The sequence below is a fragment of the Malaclemys terrapin genome, chromosome 1 (genome assembly GCF_027887155.1).
Source record: "Malaclemys terrapin pileata isolate rMalTer1 chromosome 1, rMalTer1.hap1, whole genome shotgun sequence".
In the NCBI taxonomy this organism is placed as follows: Eukaryota; Metazoa; Chordata; order Testudines; family Emydidae; genus Malaclemys; species Malaclemys terrapin.
Window position 1 is genome coordinate 146,160,272 of NC_071505.1, and position 21,350 is coordinate 146,181,621.

The 21,350-nt window shown below is 42.9% G+C and overlaps 1 protein-coding gene across 3 annotated transcripts in view; it reads left to right on the plus strand.

The window, feature by feature from the left end:
• Positions 1-21,350, plus strand: part of SPAG17 (sperm associated antigen 17) — a 245,908-nt gene that overhangs the window by 216,234 nt on the left and 8,324 nt on the right. For 2 of the 3 annotated variants that reach the window (XM_054042551.1, XM_054042544.1), the window contains exons 35-42: positions 3,301-3,346; positions 5,279-5,381; positions 5,850-5,903; positions 10,678-10,780; positions 11,195-11,312; positions 12,601-12,699; positions 13,897-14,048; positions 15,848-16,017. In XM_054042551.1, coding sequence (XP_053898526.1) covers positions 3,301-3,346; positions 5,279-5,381; positions 5,850-5,903; positions 10,678-10,780; positions 11,195-11,312; positions 12,601-12,699; positions 13,897-14,048; positions 15,848-16,017 — 845 coding nt within the window. The remainder of the gene's footprint in view (positions 1-3,300; positions 3,347-5,278; positions 5,382-5,849; positions 5,904-10,677; positions 10,781-11,194; positions 11,313-12,600; positions 12,700-13,896; positions 14,049-15,847; positions 16,018-21,350) is intronic. The other variant, XM_054042535.1, reaches the window with a different exon arrangement.

Genomic DNA, 21,350 nt, shown 5'->3' on the forward strand with positions numbered 1-21,350 from the left:
TTACTCAGACTGTCTTGAAATTTTCTGTACTTCAAGGGGGTGCTGGTTAGTAGTGCTGGTTAGTACTGTTAGTTTTCCACATCTGATATCATTTGAGCATAGAATTCCTGAGCAAAGCTGGGCAAAAATTTTCAGATGAAAAATGTAGGGTTGGTTGGGCTGAAACTATTTGTGAATTTGACATGAATTCACCAAATACTTTTGGCCGGAACACAAAAATTTGGGACTAGACTCACAAAACAGCAGCAATGGCTGCTGCTTGTGATGATGGTGCCTGTTATATTTCTGGACCCTGCTCCAATGAATATTTCATTATTTATATTTATAAAGTGGAGTAGTTTCAACAGGAGAGATTGAGAGCGCCACACCCAGAATAGTTTGTAATCTAGAGGAGGTCCAATCCTGCCCTCTGAGCTGACACTGTCTGTTGTGATAGGATCCAATGACTGACTCCCATATGCTGCGTAGCTCCCTGAGCCTGGGTAGTGACTGGTCACTATCCTTAGTTCTGGGTAACTCTGGTGCACTACCAGATGCAGACTTCTATGCCTGACACCGGTCTTAAACAATGGGACCCTACAGCTTGGACCCTGGAACCAGTGGCTCAGCCTTCCCAAGCCCCTCCCTGGCCCACCCCTGACCCCCATTGGTTAGATACATTTCCTCCAGAGACTATCTGGCTGTGGGAGCTCTGGTTTGTAGTTAACCTTTTCGGGAATAGTGAGGCAGTAATGCAAGGAAACGCAGGCTTAGGAAAGGAATTTCTTATACACACACTTTGTTCTTAAAAAGCACAAGAGAGTGAGAGATCTGTGGAAAACAACAAACTACTGAACACAATCCCTCTGTGTCCTCACCACCTCTTGTGAATACTGGGTTTTGTCCGAGTCCTTGAGGGGAGGCAAAGTCCCCTCTACTCTCTCCTTCAGGGTCTTCTGTTTCTGGCAATGGAATTGTTTCCTTAGCTTAGAAAAAGCAGCTGCCTTTCAAAGCAGTCGCTGTCACCTCTGGGTGAGGTGGTCAAGCAGAGAAACTACAGTTCTCCCAGCTGTGTATTTAGACTGGGGGATTCCAGCCCCCTTCTCCCAGACACACAGGTTTCTATGAAGAGTGTTCTTTCAAAGTCAGTGGGTCTGCTACCCCTGGGATAAAGCCTTTCAATTTTCATAGCCATTTCATTGCTCTGTCATAGCTTCCAAAACATAATCTCTGCTTTAGTGCCAGGTTCCTGCTAAAGAAATACTCATATGAAAGATTACATTTAAAAAAAAGAGGTAGAAATTACAACAGGCAATCACAAAACCAAAATGAAATTCCTAAATTGACACAGACATATCCCCAAACTGCCACAGAACATAAGTACAACTAAGTAAAACACCTCACACGGCCAAATACATCTCAACTCTCAAACATAGCATATTGTGGTGTTCCAGACACTTGTCTTCCCCCATTGCCCTGGAGGTGCTTACATCATATGCAGGCACTGTGGGTACAACTGGTGCAGTTTTTCCAGTGGGGAACATAGGGAATTGACTGAGGCAGAGGAAGTATTCAAGAGCGACCTGCTCCTCCAGATTCTGCTCAGAGCATGGTTATCTCAGAATCCTAGGGGAAAGACAGGGACGTCCTTTACTATGGGGCAAAGGAGCTAGTTGCCTCCCCCAACCTTGCTTTGCTCTTCCCCCCAAAATTTTGCAAGATATAATATAATCATATATCATGTTCTGTATGCTGACACAACTGTGCCACTCCTCCACAATTTTTCTAAAATGATGCCTGTGGGGAAAGGCACAAGAGATGGAAAGGAACTGTTAGTTCAGATCAAATATAGGGCTCAAGGCTTCACATTTTTGCAGCAGCCAATGGGATTTCACTAAATAGAACATCAGCATAAGTGTTGGCCTGCATCACATGAAAGAATACAACTTAGAAATATTCAGTGTAACGAAGAAGTGACATACCTCCATCTAGATGTGGTAATGATCATCATACTACATCCCAGGACGCCAGGACTAGAGATCGGCAAGGAGAGGAGATACACCTGAAGAAGTGCATTTTTTTTACCCACAAAAGCTTATGCCCAAATAAATCTGTTAGTCTTTAAGGAGCCACCGGACTCCTTGTTGTTTTTTAAGGAGAGGGAGAGGGGTGCTTTGGCCACTTAAAGGAGCATAAAGGCAGCGCACTGCAATATGCATGTGCATGAATACTCAAGCAGAACTGGCCCTCGTATTAGAAACAGATTGAAATAAACAATTGGGACTTTCAGTAGAATCCAACATAAGTGGAAAGTCTCAGGCAAAAAAATCCTTATCTGATCAGATAAGGATTTTTTTGCCTGAGACTTTCCACTTATGTTGGATTCTACTGAAAGTCCCAATTGTTTATTTCAATCTGTTTCTAATACGAGGGCCAGTTCTGCTTGAGTATTCATGCACATGCATATTGCAGTGCGCTGCCTTTATGCTCCTTTAAGTGGCCAAAGCACCCCTCTCCCTCTCCTTAAAAAACAACAAGGAGTCCGGTGGCTCCTTAACATACCAGTTTGGAATAATGGGTTGGTAGGGAGTGGGACTTGTGATGTAATTTAATGCATAAACGGCAGAATATGATTAGAATCCTATTATACTTTTCTAATTTTTTTAATAATCTACTTTGGAGAACTGTGCTGGAAAATGTGAGGGAGATTCCATGGGAGGTCCCACAGTACACTGCAAATGAAGTGAGTGCCACAGACTGGTTTTCAGTATGGATATGCTGTGCCATTGCAAGGTCAAATGGTGCAACCAACACATATATGCACCTCTGTCTCTGCAAAGCCACCCTTACCTAGCAGAAACAGACCATAAGGCAAATGCAGTCCTATCACTTTTAATTCTCTGTACACTGCAAACTCATTAACAAATTCTGAAACAAAGTATTCTGAGGAATTAACTCATCACACATGAGAATCAGATTAAATTCACTCTCCATTAGTGACTCTCAGGTTTGTATACATTTCATCTCCTACTCTCTTGCGCACATTGCCAAGGGCCCTAGAGGTCCCATCTCATTTTCATGTGGCTGTGTCTACTGCATACGCACCCCCCCCCCCACGCCCCATTCCTTGACTCCCATTGCTCTGTACTTTAGAGATATTTTGTTTCCTAGCTCACATTTCCAGGCATGCTGAGGGGACCCCATTTGTAGCCTCAGATTGACAGAACGCTTGTTTGGGGATAAAAACTCTCTCAAAGGGTAGGTACTGTTGTGCAAGGTCTTGTTTGTTACATATCCATAATTATTCTGTCTTCATTGCAGTCTTTCCCTAACTTGGAGAAATCATCTGAAGATCTCAACACTAGAGGTATGAACAAATAAAGCTCTGTATTTTAAATGCTCCCATGATTTTTAAACATTGGTGAAGTGATCCTTTTAAATGCTATGCACATTAGTCTGTTTCCTCTGGTTTTTGATCCCTTTTTTACTTCTAAAAAGAATGAGGAGTACTTGTGGCACCTTAGAGACTAACAACTTTATTTGAGCATAAGCTTTCATGGGCTAAAACCCACTTCATCGGATGCATGCAGTGGAAGATACAGTAGGAAAATATATATACACAGAGAACATGAAAAATGGGTGTTGCCATACCAACTGTAACGCGGGTAATTAATTAAGGTGAGCTATTAGGTGAGCTATTATCAGCAGAAGAAAAACTCGTTTAGTGATAATCAGGATGGCCCATTTCCAACCGTTGACAAGAAGGTGTGAGTAACAGTGGGGGCGGGGGGAAATTAGCCATGGGAAAACAGTTTTACTTTGTGTAATGACCCATCCACTCCCAGTCTTTATTCAAGCCTAATTAAACTAAACTAGACACCATTAAATTAAATCTGCAAGCAGGTCAGGAATTTTGGGGGGTGGATTATTGTGCATATTCCATTATGCCTAATAGATGTGGGAGACCCATATTTGAATTCCCAACCTGCATGATTTGAAGCGGGGACTTGAACTTAAGTCTCCTACATCCCAGGTAGGAGTGGTGCCCTACCTCTGTCTCTTCCCCCCAGAAGAAAGCTGAGCTGACTTAGGCACCTAATGCCAGGAGATGGTTCACAGCTGACAATCTCAGGCAGAGCCAGGTGCTTCTCTCCAGCCTTTGAGTCAAGAACCTAAGGCCTAGATCAGTGCGGGTTAAGCACCTTTGTGAATCTGGGCCTTAAACGTTGCCCCTTTCCCCTGCATTTCACTCCTAGCTGGATTAAGTGGCTCCCGGCTCAGTTTGCTGGCTTCTGAGAATCTCTTTTGTAGGTGTCTAACTCTCCCCATAAAATGAATGGGGTGCCTGAGTGCCTAACTTTGGGCTGTGAATTCCACTGGCCATTAGGGCACCTACCAGTGTTGCAAGGCCTAGTCCCTTTGGAAAACTACCCCCTGGAGACTTCTGAAAACAAACCAGTCAATGGCTTTTTTAAAACTCTTCTCTCCAAAACAGATGGTCAAATCCTCCTGAATTTTACAATAAAAAATTTCCTTTGGACCCAAAGTTCAAAAGTATAACTTAAACTAGATAGTACATTTATAGAATTTACAGGAAAGAAAAACACTTCACTAAAAAAACAAAAACATTAGCACAGTCTTAGCTTTTCTCCGTAATACATATTGAAACAATAGTTACTTCCATAAGAATTTTGATTATGGCAGTTTTACAGCAGCCATTAAATATAGTGAAACTAAAGAAGATCCCTTGGGAGCTGAAGTATTGCTAACCAGTCAGACACTAGCTGAACATCAGCAACTTTTCCTGCTCACAGATATTTGCTTATATGTTCCTTAAAGAAACAAATCATTTAAAGTGATACACAGAAGGAATACATGTTTATTCTGTATCAGTGATCTCTACCTCCGGAAAGATGAATTTCCTAACTGCTGATACTCTAAACTTGAACCTGGGATGAAGAAATCCATCAGTTCTTCTTACATCATAATCAGTGATAAAGTTCTATATTCAGGCCTGGCTGACAGTTTTCCAATGATGCATAAGGCAGAAAAGAATCCAGCTCAACCTCCTATGCTATGCAGATGAAACTGTTTGTATGAGTAACAATAAGGAGATCTGACTCACAGGAATCAAATAAGTTAAGAGGAACCATTTTTAAACAGCAACTTTTAATTGGGTGACATGATGCATTAAAGAAATATTTGCTGCTTCTTTTAACTATTCTTAATTAATGAACACTTTGCAGTGTTTAATACTGAATTTACATCAGTAGTTAAATAACCTCCCCTTATCTTGCAGCTCAGATAGTTGAGTTATATGAGCAGGCTGTGGATTCTCAGCTCCAAAGTCCACCAAGGAAGACAGTATCAAAGCAAACTGAAGACTACTGGCAGAGTTTCAGGTAGAACAATCCAATAAGACCTGCTGTTGTCATAAATCATACAAAGGATAGTGAGAAGCAGAAATGAGACACAGTATGCTTTAGTGGTTAGCGCATGGGAGGGGAAAGGAACAGTTCAAGCACTGTCTGACTCTCCCTCTGAACACTTTGTCTCTGCCTCAGTTTCCCCTTCTGTAAAATGGGGCTAACAACGCTTACCTATCTCACAAGGGTGCTATGAAGATTGAGTTTTTTAGATGCACAGTGCTATAAAAGAGCAAAATGTAATTACTAACATGGTTGACCAATGCGTGTTGCAAACTATGCTCGTAATCAGTCCAGGTCAGAAGTCATCAGACACATTAACATAGCATGGTTTAATAAGAGAAATACTTCCTTTCATGAGTTATTTTGTGAACCATTCATGCTTATAAAATACTGTGCTATTTATCTAATTTTCATTATTTTTCTCCTTTCCCCCTCATGCAGCAAGGACAGATTAACGCAGGTATCTCACTGGCAAACAAAATTAGAGCAGTCCAGGTAATGGTGTTATTAGGACTGAAAGTTAGGGCCTGATCCAAGACCCACTGAAGTCAATGGAAAGACTCCTACTGCTTTCATTGGGTTTTGGATCGGGCCCTTAATGTGATACAGTAGCAAAACAATGCTGTTGGAGCATTAGCTCTAATAGAAATGCTGAATGAATAGTTTGACTGCACTTCTGATACTTTTGCAAATGACAGATCAAAGCATAGGAATGGAGGGGGCAGTGTCTATTACAGACAATTTAGAACAGGGGCTAGGAGTCAGAAAACCTAGTTTCTATTCCTGGCTCCAACAGCAGTTAGGAAAGTAATTTAGGTCAGTGTTTTCAAATTCTGGTTCTTAAATCCCCATGATAGACACTTAACAGAGGTGGCCTGATTTCAGAGGTGATGAGCATCTGCTCAGTTCCCATGAAAATCAGGTCCCTTTGATGCCTAATTTGAACATTTTGACCCTAAATCTCCCTATCCTCCATTTTTCTATTTGGAAAATATTTATCTCCCTCACACAGGGGTTGTAAGAAATCTTTAATTAATGTTGATAAGCACATTAAGATCTTCAGATTAAAAGTGCTATGGAAGGAGAAAGTATAATAGGCTAAGCAGCAGTGAGAACTATAATTCAGCTGAAACTCAGCTTTAATTCTAACCCCCTTATTTCACTTCCACTTAAATTTCTAAAAAAAAAATCCAGCAATTGCAAGATTCTAGAAAGTAAGATTTTTATGAATCTGACAGAGTGCTGTATTTGATGGTGTTGTATAAAATGACTGTCCAAATCCAAATAATGAAAAAAATCTACATTAAATGAATGTCAAGTATGAAAACTTAAAGTATGAATGGGAAACACAAAAGTGAAGGTTCTCTCACAGGAACATGCATGCACCAACAATGAACATAAATAACATTGAGGGTTACTATTTAAACTGTTCAGTGTTTGTCTTGATGTACAGAAGAATATACAGTGTGGATGAAATAATCTTGTGATGAGAAACTTGTGCTTTTCCTAATTTGTTTTTGTGAAAGACTGAAAATAGTAACTGAGCTAGGATCTCCTGCGTGGCATTAGAGCTAAGCTAATGCTCTCGACTTTGTAACTGACTTGTTTGAAAACATAAAATGCTTTAATTCCAGATTGAAGTTGGATTGCCTTAGTGCCACATGATGGCAACACCTTATCTCTCATTACATATTATGTAAAAAGTAACTTAAAATTAGGCTTGGTAGAATTCGGTTTTTATTTTTTTATAATTTCAACAGATCATATCAATGTTTATTATTAGGATTTTTTAAAATTTTTATTGATTTAAATTTTCTCAGTTACGCAAAATTATGAGGTATAAACAATTTTTTTTATTTATCAAGCAAAATTTTCACAGTTGCAGGAAATTATGGGGGCAGCAGACAATAGGGGATCAGACAATAAGTATCTAATACAGTAGATGTTAAGTTTCAAAAAGTTAAAACTTTATAAACCGATAAACCACAGATTGTCAGCATCACGTCAAAATATACAAAGTAAATAACCTTAAATAAACTCTAATACATTCACAAGCAGCATTTTTCTTACTTTGCCTATCTGCAAAGTTCAGTTATTATTGATGGAAATATTTTTGTCAGTTTGTGTATATATAGTGAAATTGGCGTTTACCAATATTTATCAATAAAAATCTAAATCTACTTAAAATCAACTCTGCTTAAAATGGATGTATTATGGCATCTGTCACTAAAAACCTGGGATGAAATTCTGACTCCCTTAAAATCAATGACAAAACTCATTGGCTTCAAAGTAGCCAGGGTTTCATGCCTAATTTTCTACTCATTTGCAATAAGGAGAAGTAACTCCCTTGGACTCAATGAAATTACAGTGGTATAAAGACAGGTTTCAGAGTAGCAGCCGTGTTAGTCTGTATCCGCAAAAAGAACAGGAGTACTTGTGGCACCTTAGAGACTAACAAATTTATTAGAGCATAAGCTTTCGTGGACTACGAAAGCTTATGCTCTAATAAATTTGTTAGTCTCTAAGGTGCCACAAGTACTCCTGTTCTTTTTAGTGGTATAAAGCTGGTTTCAATGACTGGAAATCATGCCCAAAATGTATGAGAGCTGTGTTGGCTTAACAATGATTAAGACAGCATTCTGCTAAACCTTCTCATCTTCATGGGTTCAAATAGCTCTATCTGGATGTCTGCAGAGCCATCAGTTTTGTCTTGTGTAGGACAAAGCCCTTCAGGCAGTCAAATGTCATTTTCATCTTCTATTCTGGCAAGAGCAAGGTCTCAAAGCATCTAAAATGACCATCTTCAGATGATTGTATACAGTGTTTTATCCATTTTGTTAGTCCCAGAATATTAGAGAGACAAGGTGGGTGAGGTAATAGCTTTTATTGGACCAATTTCTATTGGTGAAAGAAACTAGCTTTCCGGTTTATATAAAGCTCTTCTTCAGGTGTGGGAAATGTATTCTGAGGGTATGTCTACACTGCAATTAAAAACCTGTGTCTGGCCCGTGCCAGCTGACTTGGGCTAAGGGGCTGTTTAATTGTGGTGTAAACAATCAGGCTCGGACTGGAGCCTGGGCTCTAGGACCCTGTGAGGGGGGAGGGTCCCAGAGCTTGGGCTGCAGCCTGAACATCTACACCACTATTAAACAACCCCTTAGCCCAAGTCAGCTGGCATGAGCCAGACACAGGTGTCTAATTGCAGTGTAGACATTAGCTGTGACACTCAGCATAATACAAAGTGGAACAGATTGTTTAGCATGTGTAGTGTGGCAAAGTTCCTCCTCTACCTTGGTGGGTCCTGCGCTTATTGGCAGATTTGTTCCCCTCAGTGATCTTCCCCTCTGGTGGAACCCACAGTCTGGGTCAACTCCTCCTGTGTCTGATCAGGAGTTGGGAGGAACCCAGGCCCACCCTCTACTCCAGGTTCCAGCCCAGGGCCCTGTGGATTGCAGCTGTTTATAGTGCCTCATGTAACAGCTGCATGACAGCTACAACTCCCTGGGCTACTTCCCCATGGCCTCCTCCAAACACCTTCTTTATCCTCACCACAGGACCTTCCTCCTGGTGTCTGATAATGCTTGTGCTCCTCAGTCCTCCAGCAGCACACCCACACCCTCTCAGCTCCTTACACCTCTTGCTCCCAGCTCCTCACACACTCACTAACTAATTGGGAGGCTTTTAACTAGTTCCAGCCAGCCCTTGATTGGCTTCAGGTGTCCCAATCAATGTAGCTATCTCCACTGCCTTCTAGAAGGATCTTAATTGGCCCCAGGTGTCTTGATTAACCTGGAGCAACTGCCATTTGGTTACCATGGTACCAGGGATTTGTTTAGCCTGGGGCTAACATACCTGTTCCTCACTACTTTACTGTAGCCATCTGGCCTTGCCCCATCACAGTAGTTAACATATATTTCAAGGGACCATTCAAGGTGAAGTGACCTGTTAACACCTCTCCAGTCATAGCAGAGAAAGGAAAAAAGCTTGGGGGCAGGGAGACAAGGGAGGTTGGGTGGGTTATAGATTGTTGTAATAAGCCATAAATCCAATGTCTCTATTCAATCCATGATTTAGTATCTAGCAAAGTTACAAATTTAAGCTCCTGGGCTTGTCTTTTGGAGGTGTTGAGCAGGTTTCCTTTGAGGATGAGAACTGAGAGGTCAGATACAGAGTGATCACTTTGTGAAAAGTGTTCACCCACAAGCGATAGGGTTTTTTTTGTCTTTGATCATTTTCCTGTGTGAATTCATTCGAGAGTGTAGTGACTGTCTGATTTCAGTTGTTATTGGGGCATTTAGTGTACTGGATGAGGTCCTATAAAGAATATTACCTAACCCACCTTATCATCTTCAGATGAGTCAGATCTATTGATTTGAAAGCTGGAAAGACACCTTCAAGTCTCAGCACATGTTCACCAAGGACTGCATCTAAATCTAGGGCAGGAAGAATTAGAGCATGTTTTGAAGAGATCTACAGAGCAGCCACCTGGCAATCTCTACATATTTTGATCAGATACTTCAAGTAGATCAGCCTCTGATGAAGATGCTGTCTTTGGATGTCAGGTCTTTTAATCTCTCATTCTTCCTTGGTCCATCTTCTCCTTTCATTCTGTTCTTCCCCATCTCTTTTTCTCGTTGGATTACTTGCTTTCTCTGATCAGTCAGTCTCCAGACTTGAGAATTCCCTTGGTGTATGTGAATACACAGTTTGCATTTACTGCATATATGCTTTCTCAAAGTAGAGAGATTGTCTAAACTGGAACTTGTTCCACCCTTGTATGTGTGTAGTTTTCTACAGTTTAAAGCTTTGGGAGTATCTCAACTGGGGCTGCGATGCAGCTCCAGGATTCATCTAAGGAGAGCTGAAAGTCTGAGCTGCTTCTGGTGCTTTCTGGATGTGGTTAACTCATCAATCTCTGGTCTAGAGGATTCCTCTGGTTTGCATAAATATATTTACAGTAAATTCATATTATTGTCTGCTGATTTCTGTGAGAATAGGATTGGGCTGTTAGAGTATATGTAATGAGGAGATGGTGGGTATACATGAAGGCAACAGATCAGCAACCATTCATACAAACTTCAAATTGCTATCTGAATCCCAGATCTGTAGCATGGGGCTCTGTAGCTGATCCCTCTGTTTCTTGGCAATTTGATAACTTTAAGAAAAAAGTCAGTGGATTATAAGAATGACATTAGTAGATTTGGTTAGCAAAAAAAATGTCAGGGGCATCACTTGTAATATCTTCTTCTTTCTTTTCCTTACTATGTAGGCAGGAACTTGATGAAGGAAGGAAGTGCCTAATAGGAATAAGAAACAGAATAATTCCACCCTATTTTGAATCTGAACTCGGCAAGGAATTTCTCCTGAAAAAGGTAATGGAGCTCAGAGACGCTGAATGAGATGGTATTAGTGCAAAGAAGCTCTGTCTCAGTCATCAAAGCATCTTAGATTGTTTTTTATCGTCTTAGTTATCATCTTGTAGAAGGCACTTTTGAATGACTGGACACAGTTAGCATTAATGGATGTTATGTACATGTGTCAAGTGCAGACCATACCTTTATAATCTTGCTTTATAAGTAGGCTGAAGTGCTTTTTTATAACGTATATAGAAGGAAGTGTATTCTAGAATACAGCTATATTTATTTTATACTGTCAGTTTAATTGTTACCGGTTTAGTTCTGCTTATTTCTTTATGCCCTCTTTCATAGTAGATATCTATATCTATATCTATATATATAAAATATGGTTAGGAGACATGAGCACTTCTTGTCATTTTTATTTAAAAGTTCCCTGATGTGGATTCACTTTCTAAAGAACTTCCTCCGTTTCCAAAGAAAGAGAGAGAGAAGCCGTCTTTGGAGACAGTCAAAGAGTTTTTTAGGAGTACGTCTGAGCTCAGTGCAGGTAACTTTTCAATATGGAGCAAAATTCTCCATTGGCTTGTTGAGTTGCTCATACTCCTATTGCACTTAAATCCACGAGGGCCTTGGGGCTGTTACAGTTTCTGCAAAGGACTGAAAAAAAGTCTCCATTAGTTTCTGATACCAACTAGCTGAATGAGTTGAACAATGAATATGGAATAATTGATACCAGTGTGAATGCTACAAATAATACTTGAAAGGATTTTCAGTTCTGAACCTTATTATTCAACACCACATCTCCCAGATCTGTTTGACACTTGAACTGCTTGGGAACATTATAAGACTGCTTTGTGAGATGCATTTAAGGGTCTTTGCAGACATAAAAGAACTGGAAAAACTGTGGGGTCTGGGTGCAAAAATGAAAAGCTAGGGGTTATCAGATGGCATTAGAGGCTGGGAGGAGGTGGAACAGCAACCGGGCAAACTTAACTGGGGGCAAGAGTGAGCAGGAATGGATAAGAAGGCAATAAGGGGGCGAAGGCTGGGGAAACGGTGGGTGAGTGTTGAGAAGGAGCTGGGAGACAGGGAGGATCTTGAAGTGAAGTGGGAGGAAGGGGTAAGGTGGAGTGGCAGTTTGGAGACCAGGGGTGGAAGAAGGGGTATGTAGCATAGGAATTTGAGTGACGTTGGGTGGAGACAACTTGGAGGACACACACAGGGAGCACTGAGCAGTGTGGGAGTAGCAGAGAACAAAGGAGGGGTGGGCAGTGAACAAAGCATTTTAAGCAGCTTGGATTTGAGAGGTTTACACCGCTGACAGGAGTACTTTGATCCTTTGTTTAGAGAGCAGCCCTGGCAAGCATTGAACTGGCCCATCAGGATGAAAGGCATTGTGCTGTACTGTTCATCACACACCAAAGAACACGTTGTCAGAACAATCTTCCATGGGTCCCTATCAGAGCCCTGATCATTCTCATATTTCCCCATTTTGCACTCCCTCAAGCCTCCTATATTGCAGCTATCTGGAGAACTGGACTGGATTGCTTGGCAGAGCTTCTCAGCTCACTGCTGAATCAGCCATTCTGCTGCAAAGCTCTCCTGGCTATGACTCACCACACTCCCTGTGCAGCATTTCTGCTCCCTGCTGCCCCATGGAGCAAGTTGCTGGTGGCTGCATTCACATGGCAACACACAGCACTCATTAGTAGGCCTGGCAGTACTTCAGAGAGTATATGGCCTCCCTAATCGAGATGCTTAATACCCTCTGTATAGAAATGTAGTGTGTTGATATAACTGGCATTTTGTCAATATACTCATCTGTTTTTCTGCAGAACCTACAGGTCTGTTTGTCCCAACCAGTGATTCCCCACACTCACTGAATCCTCGGACACACTGTCCTTCAGCACAGACTGAAGTTTCCAACAGAGCAGGTAAAGGAGCATTCCAGTTTGGCATCTAGGTACAGGTATAGGTTGAAGACTGGTGGAGAGAGGAATAGGAGCCGAATGTAAGTCTGCTGTGGTAGTAATACATTAACACTGCAGGGAAAATAATGGGAGGGATTCTCTCCTCTGCTATGGTCCTTGAAAATTCCTGCAGCAACATAAAAGAGCCATTAGGGCTGTGGATTTGATCACAGAAGACTTCCCCCGGCACATGCTTTGCACAAGGTAACTTACACTGCCCTACAAGGCCCCCAACCCAAGACCTGGCATAGGGGACTTGCTGGGGGCAGGGGCAAGAGCAGGAATGGTGTGTTGAAGGCAAAAGGGGTGAGACCTCCGTGCATAGCACTGCTAGGATTCCGGGCAAAGCTGCTGCAATAACTTAGACAATGCTGGAGAACTGCCTATGTTGTTCTGGGGGCTACACTGACTCTCACCACAGACCAGAATCAGCAGGGTTCAAAGGGGAGCTAAATCCACCTTGATCCCATATCCCTGGGCTGCAAGTTTTGTTCTGTGCCTCTGAAACCTTGTCTACAACTTAAAAGTTTTGCTGATATAGCTATAGTGCTGTGTATAAATGAATAGTCATTGGGCCAGAGAGAGAGAGTGTGAGAATGACTCTGTAGACCAATGCTTAGGACCCTCCGCTCTGATATCGGAGATCCAAGTACAAGTTCAACTGCCCTAAGCCCGGAAGCCAGCGCTGAACCTCCCAAGCTTTCCCTGTTGCTTATGCAGATTCCCCCAGAGTTAAAGGCCACATGACATGTAAAGCAAGGAACAGAGGCTTTGCACCAGATATTCTCAACCATAGTAATTTACTCTTAAAGCTTGCCAGAGTCAAAATGCAAACACAAGTTGTTGTGCTGGCAAGACTGTTATCTATTCTTTTTCTCCTCAATATTTTTAAAAAGAAAAGTCAGTAGGACCAAGAGACAGAAATCCCTTTTCTCTCCAGTGGCCCCAGGATATTTGTTTCCTGTTAGTAGATTTTAAAAATGGCCTTTCCACTCTTACATTGCTCTATTAAATAAAAATACTGAGCCTGATCCTACAGACATTATGCAGACCAAACTCCTATGGAAGTTAGTAGGAGTTCTGTTTGCACAAGAACTGCAGAATTGGGCTCCCTTTGTGCAAAATTCAATGTCACTCTTTGAAATCTTGGCTTCTGAATAGAAGTGGGAACAGCTGTGTGCACATCTGGGATACCCTTCCAGTCTCACGCCCAGAGCTTGCTGGTGGATGCTGCGGAGCAGCCAAGAAAAGAGAAGGTGAAATTACCATTATCAATCCAGGGGTGCAAGCCAGAATCTGTACCCAATGAAAAGGTAAAATAAAATTTTCTTGGCTAATGTTAATCTCCCTTTGCACACCTCTTTTGCACACCGTTGTTAAGTCACTCTGCAGCAACACTGGTCACTTTTTGGAATTTCTCTTTACTGAAGCAATAGCACTTGCAATTTATCTGGGGCTGACTGTCCCAGAAACAACTTCTCCCTGAATTATTAGGCCACAAACTTGGGTGCCTAAAGTTAAGCACCTAGATCCATATTTAGGCACGTAAATAAAAGTACCCTGATTTTTAGGAGTGCTGAGTGCCCTCAATTCCCACTGGCTTGAATGGCTCAATACCTCTGAAAATAGGGCCATTTTTATCTAAATTCCTAAATATGAATACAGGTGGCCTACTTTACTTTAGGATCCCAGATGTGAAAATGTTGGCCTTAGTCTTTAACAGTCTTAGCTGCCCAATCATTTGCATTTAGCCATTTGCTTTTCCTTTCTTTTTCTCCCCCTTAAAAGTACAGTAACTCCTCACTTAAAGTGGTCCCGGTTAATGTTGTTTCGTTGTTACTTTGCTGACCTATTAGGGAACAAACTTGTTTAAAGTTGCAGTCGTTTGGCAGCTGCCTGCTTTGTACACTGTTTGCAGGATTCTCTGGAAGAGCAGCCCCTCCTTGTGGGGATTAGAACCGGGGGGGGGGGGACAGCAGCCCCCCTCCCCATCAGCTCCCCTAAATTCCTTGTGAGGTATGTGGGTCCCTCCCCCCACTGCCGTGCTGCTCCTGCCCTGCCCTCTGCCTTGGAGCTGCTCCCGGGAGCTTCCTGCTTGCTGGGGGAGGAGGGGGAGAGGGGTGCTGATATCAGGATGTCCCCCTGCTCCTGCACCCCGCCCTATACCCCTTCTCCACAAAGCGGAGGAGAGGGACAGAAAGGAGGGAGCTTGCTGGAAGCTGTTGCTTCCTGGCTGAACTAGCTTATCTGCTTAAAAGGGCAACGTACTTGAAGTGGGGTCAGCGTACTTAAAGGGCAATGCACGTCTCTCTCTCTCACTCATGCACGCACCCCCCAGCACTTTGGAAAGTCAGCACCTGTGCAGCCATGCATGTGCTGTCAGGAGGAGGGAGTGGTGCACTCCAGCTGGATAGCTCATCATCATGTTCAGTTTTTGCAGTGAAGTGTTTGCCCTGCATCTATTGTGTTTCCTCCCTCCTGCCTCAGTCCATGCTGCCTTGTGCCTTGTAGAATGTGAGGCTACATTTACAACAGCGTATTAACCCTTGAGGACTCAGCCGAGTGCCAGTCATCATTTAGCAGCAAGGCATTCCCTGGGAAATATCCCACCATCTGACTCCTCCACCTCAACCAAGCTTCACAATCATTCATTGCTGTTTACAATATTAAATTGTTTGTTTAAAATTGTTTAAAACTTATACTGTATATGTATATAATGTCTTCTGTCTGGCAAAAAAAATTTCCCTGGAACCTAACCGCCCCATTTACATTAATTCTTATGGGGAAATTGGATTCGCTTAACATCATTTCGCATAAAATCGCATTTTTCAGGAACATAACTATAACGTTAAGTGAGGAGTTACTGTATGAGAAACTGTCTTGTGTCAGTATTTGGACAATAACAGATAAGCCATTAACAGAAGTTGGCATCATTAAACTTGGCAGTCAGCACTGTTATAGGAGGGGAGCTATAGTTTCTGTCCTTTTAGTAATAAGCAACTTCCTGTTATCTTGGGATAAGTTCTTTGTTGCCACTTACAGTCTTCTATGTGGTTTAGTTTTTAATTCCCTCCCCTATTGCCCATGTAATGTATTGATCTTGTTTGCAAAGGTAGAAGATCTGGTTGGGGGAAAAGTCAACACATCTTCTGTTGCAACAGCAACTCAGCATCTTTGTGGATTCCATCTCATCCCACCTAAAGTGATATTTGGGGTGCTGAAGGAGGGTTATACTTATGCCGTCACAGTCACTCTGAAAAATGTTGGAGTGGATTTCATAAGGTGAGATCAAACTGTCTTTAAATCTGTTTTAAAACCATCACCTAACTCCATCTGCAGGCCAAATGTGCACCTCCTCTCAGCTGTAAACTCTTTGATAGTGTCACTAGGCTAATCAGACTCCAGGTGGCATTTGTATTTGGAATCCTGCTGTAACAATGCTGGTTCTGGCGGGACCCAACTGAGAGTGCCAATTCAGGACAAATTGCTAAAACAGGGCAGTCACAGCCCAAGACTGGGGTTTTTCAACCTCTAAGGCAAACCAAACCAGCCAGACAAAGAGGACTTTGGTCTCACCCCACTGGCTAACCACAAGTCATGCAAGCAATTTCCTTAGACACTCCAGTTTCCCAGTATCACCACCAGTGCTACTCGTTATGGGGACAAATGGTTATGAAAACCAAACCCCAATAAAAGCAAAAAAAAGGTTCTCTCGATTCCAAAGAATCAAGCCCCAGACCCAGGTTAATATACAAATCAGATCTTACCCACAAATCACGCTGTTGCCAATCCTTTAGAATCTAAAATTTAAAGGTTTATTCATAAAAGGAAAAAGATAGAGATGAGAGTTAGAATTGGTTAAATGGAATCAATTACATACAGTAATGGCAAAGTTCTTGGTTCAGCATAGAAGTAGATAGAAACTGCAGGTTCAAATCAAGTCTCTGGAGTACATCCACAGCTGGGATGGGTCATTCAGTCCTTTGTTCAGAGCTTCAATTTGTAGCAAAGTTCCTCCAGAGGTATGAAGCAGGATTGAAGACAAGATGGAGATGAGGCATCAGCCTTTTATAGTCTTTTCCAGGTGTAAGAACACCTCTTTGTTCTTACTGTGGAAAATTACAGCAAAATGGAGTCTGGAGTCACATGAGCAAGTTCCTGCACACTTTGCTGAGTTACAAGGCGTATCTGCCTTCTCTCAATGGGTCAATTGTATAGCTGACGGTCCTTAATGGGCCATCAAGCAAGCTAGGCAGAGCTAACACCAACTTGTCTGGGATGTCTCCCAGAAGCATAGCATAAGTTTGAAATACAGACAGTATAGAGCCAATATTCATAACTTCAACTACAAAATTGATACACACATATAGACAGCATAATCATAACCAGCAAACCATAACCTTGTCTTAGACACCTCATTTGACCCCCTTTATACAAGATTTGGTGCCACTACAGGACCTTGGTTGCACCAATGATCTATATGGTCCCAGATTATATCAATAACGTCACACCTCCATATTGGAATGATATTCTAAAACATCTGGCTACAGAAAACACAATCATAGAAATAATAGGATTAAAATGTAACTAATTCTAGGCAAGAGAGTGAGGGCAGTAGCACAGAGTACGTAGAGGAATGACAGCAGATTCCTAACACATAAGTAGATTTAGCACTTCAGAGCAACTAGCACCAGGCTTTAGACAGGTGGTAGACAATATTTCCTAGCTGGGTCTGTGCTCTGCCGCTCTCTCTGCTTTCAGTGTTAGTGGGGCTGCTCTTTCCAGAAAGGCAGCAGCTCAGCGGCTGTGGTTGGGTGTAGTAATGTATTTTGCTCCAAAAAGGGGGAAAGTTTTCATCTTACATTTTAAAAGCAAAGTCATACACACAGCATATGGCAACTGCCCTGTAGCAAACTGGCTTGGAGCTTGGGTGGCAGCCACCCCGCAACATGCCTGTTTGAGGCTTGCAGCAGCTGCCCTATCTGCTGATGTGTGTGGCATAGTCATAATACAGAACCACAGAATTTGCTGCATTATCCACTTCCCTGCAGTGGATTTGAACTCCACAACTGAACTTTTTTTTTTTTAAACTACATGTTCTGGTCCTTATGGTTGTAAAGAAAACGTTCAAAATGTAACCTGAGTATAAATGATGCTGTGTTGGCTTCCTGAGTCGGCAGAGGGCCTAAAACAATAGCTCTAAGAGGTGTGAACTGCCCCATTCATCTCCATGATGTGTTAATGCTGAAAGCTAAAGATTACAGTTTAAGGCCTTGTGTACACTAATAGTTTTGTTGACAAAAGTCAGCTTTCATCAGCAAAACAGTGGAGGTGTACACATTACATTCTCCTCCTGCCGATTTAACTCTCCTGATATGCCAACATAATAAAACCACTTGGACGAGATGCACAGATTTTGCAACAAAATTAGAGCGACACAGTGTGAACCTCACAATTGCTTATGTCACCCTAAGTGACCTCCAGGAGGTGTTCCACAATGCCCATCGTGACAGCTCTGGTCAGCGGTTTGAACTCCACTGCTCTGAAGCCAAGTACACAGGCATGCACCACTTCCCCTTTAAAGGCCTGGGAATTTTTGAAATTCCACTTCCTGTTTGCTCAGCATGGACAACTCACATCACATCTTCCCAGCTGACCATGCCAGCTCCCCGCAGTAAATGTGTTCCCCCCCTGAAGTACTCCGGGGTTGTTGGATCTGCTAGGTCTGTGGGGAGAAGAGGCTGTGCAATCCCAGCTCCACTCCAGCCGTAGGAACTTTGATACTTATGGGCAGATTGTTGGAGAAGGGGCACGAAAGGGACACGCATCAGTGCTGTGCTAAGATCAAGGAGCTGAGAAAGTCATACCAGAAGGCAAGGGAGGCAAACTGTCACTCTGGTGCCAAAGACCTGCCATCCTTGGTGGCAACCCCATTTCCATCCCCAAGAGCTCCAGGGATACTTCTAGGGCGCTGGAGGCAGCAGACAGCAGAGTCAACCCTGAGGGCGAAGTGCTGGGCAAGGAAGTGGAGTTGGAGGAGGATGTGGGACAGGCGACAAGATTGTCTAGTAGTGTGGTGAGCCAGGACCTCTTTTTGACTGGAGGGGTCTACCCAGTCACAGCACTCCAGCAGTTGGTGCCTGATGCAGGAGAAGGAAGCTCTGGTAAGTACTCATTTTGATTTGATACTGCACAGTGCCATGAGGTAGAGCTGTCCTTTATTTTGTGATATGTTAGAAGTGGGATAAGGGATAGAAATGAACAAGACTAGCACTGTTTCTGTCTGCTTCCCATTCTTCTATGCAGCTATGCAGTGGGGGCCCTGCAGAAAATTTGGTTAATGCAGATCAGGATTTCATGGGAATCCTCTATAGTGAGCTCTAGGAAACTTTCCTGCAGGTACTCTGCAATTCTCTGCCGAAGGTTCCTTGGCAGAGCTGCTTTGTTCCTTCCCCCCGCTGTAGGAAACTTTGCTGCACCAATTGGTAATTACTGCTGCAGGAACCAAAGTGAACAGCATACGGACCAGGTCTGAAGCTGCACGCATGCAGGAGATGCACCCTTGCATCCTTGGTTACCCTGAGAAGTGAGATATCAGCTTTGATCACCCCTGCCAGTGGAAAATGATGCCATAATTTACAATAGTACCCCTAGGTGCTTGTAGTGATCCCCTTTGTTAACCACCCAGACCCTTTTCCCCATCGAATCACCATGTTTAGGGCACTCACCAAGCTGCGTGCTTGCCAAGGGACAGTGAGAAAGAGGTGTATTTGACTGTTGTGATTCAAGGCTGTGAGTGCACTCACAATACTGCCTCTATTTATCATTTCTTGTGCTTCTGCAGATGTGCCCTTGTGGGGTACCTCCTACACACAGGGGGAGCACCTCTGCCAGCTAAGGAGGTGAATCAGGAGGAGTAAGGAGGACATGTTTAAAGAAGTGCTGTAATCATCTGATGCTGTAGATCATGATTACAGGGCGTGAAGAGAGACAATTAATGAAAAATTAAAAATGGATAGCCAGGAGAGGAAACGGGCAGGAACGGATGATCAAGCTGATGGAGGACCAAACAGAGATGCTGAGGTCCCTGATTGCACTGTCATCAGAACACAAGCATTCTCGACTTCCTCTGCAGCCCATACAGAACCACGTTCCATGCCCTTCCCAAATTCCCCACACATATTCCTTGCAAGTTCCCAACCTGTCACAGTACCCCTTGCACTCCACCCCGAGGAACAGGTTTCAGAATCAAAACAATGAGGAGTCCTTGTGGCACCTTAGAGACTAACAAATTCATTTGGGCATAAGCTTTCGTCTCTAAGGTGCCACAAGGACTCCTCGTTGTTTTTGCTGATACAGGCTAACACGGCTACCACTCTGAAACCTGTCACCATGAAAGGTTTCAGAATGACAGCTGGACTGACACACAGCTGTGAGAGCGTCAATTCAGTGAGTGCTCCTCTGTGACATGCCCCTTGTAGGAAATGGAAATCTATGTATTCCTGTGTAATAAAAGTTTACTCTTTAAAATAAAATGAATCTTTATTTGTGTCCTACACATGGTGATTGCTGCTGGAATTCATACACAATGGCAATCAGCACATTTGCAGACCAATCATTACAAGGGTCATTCAAGGTGGCAAATAAACAATGCCTGGCTGAATGCATTACAGAAACACATATTACTGGGGGTCACTGTCAAACTGCTGCTTTAGAGCCTCCCTGATTCAAATAGCCCCCCCATTGAGCCCCTCTAATAGCCCTGGTATCTGGCTGCTCAAAGTCAATTGCCAGGCGATCCTCCTCAATGCTCCACCCCATGGAAACTTTCCCCCCCTAGAAAAAATTGACCTGAATCTGCTGTAGAATTTCCAGTCTGACAGTGTTACCAAGGTGACAAGCATGGTCTGACAACCTAGACAGCGGGAGAGTGCTGCAAAACCACAGCCCAAACAAGAGAGAAATTCTGTGTGTGTGTATTTTAGTTTATTGTGCCACAGACCATAATGGATCCATGGGCTTCCCAGTCAATCTGTGTCAACATCTCATCTTCGAGGACTTGCACATGTCCATTCCTCATTAGGGATGTGTGCACCCAGTGTGCTGAAGCTGGAGATGTTTGCCATAGCAGTACCCATCAGGGCAGTGCATGCACCGTGCATCATCTTGTGCGACTCACTGAGGATTAAAAAGGGCGAAGCTGCCCCAATGGCCCAGTTCCTTCTGTCTGCCCGTAGTCAGTAGTTCAAGCATGCTGTATGCAGTTACACATTATTCCCTTTGCTCTGAAGCTAATGTATTCTTTTATAATTAGTTATTAGCCTTAGCTAGTTAATGGTACTCATTTTTTGATGGGTACCACTGTGGGGAAAATCTCTGGCTTCTGTGCACGCACACCCCTAATGTGGACTGGACACATCTGGAAGAACACCTGTTATAGACCAGATAAGTAACTGGTTTTTAAATTGTGCTCATCACTGTGCTATTGAAGCACTCCTTCCCGACTCCGCCTCAATGCAGGAAGCACTATTGAAGCTTTCCTCACTCCCAACCCCCAGTGGCAAATCACTGTTTCTCAGTAGGACGTTGACACCACTGTATTTTAGGCCTGGTCT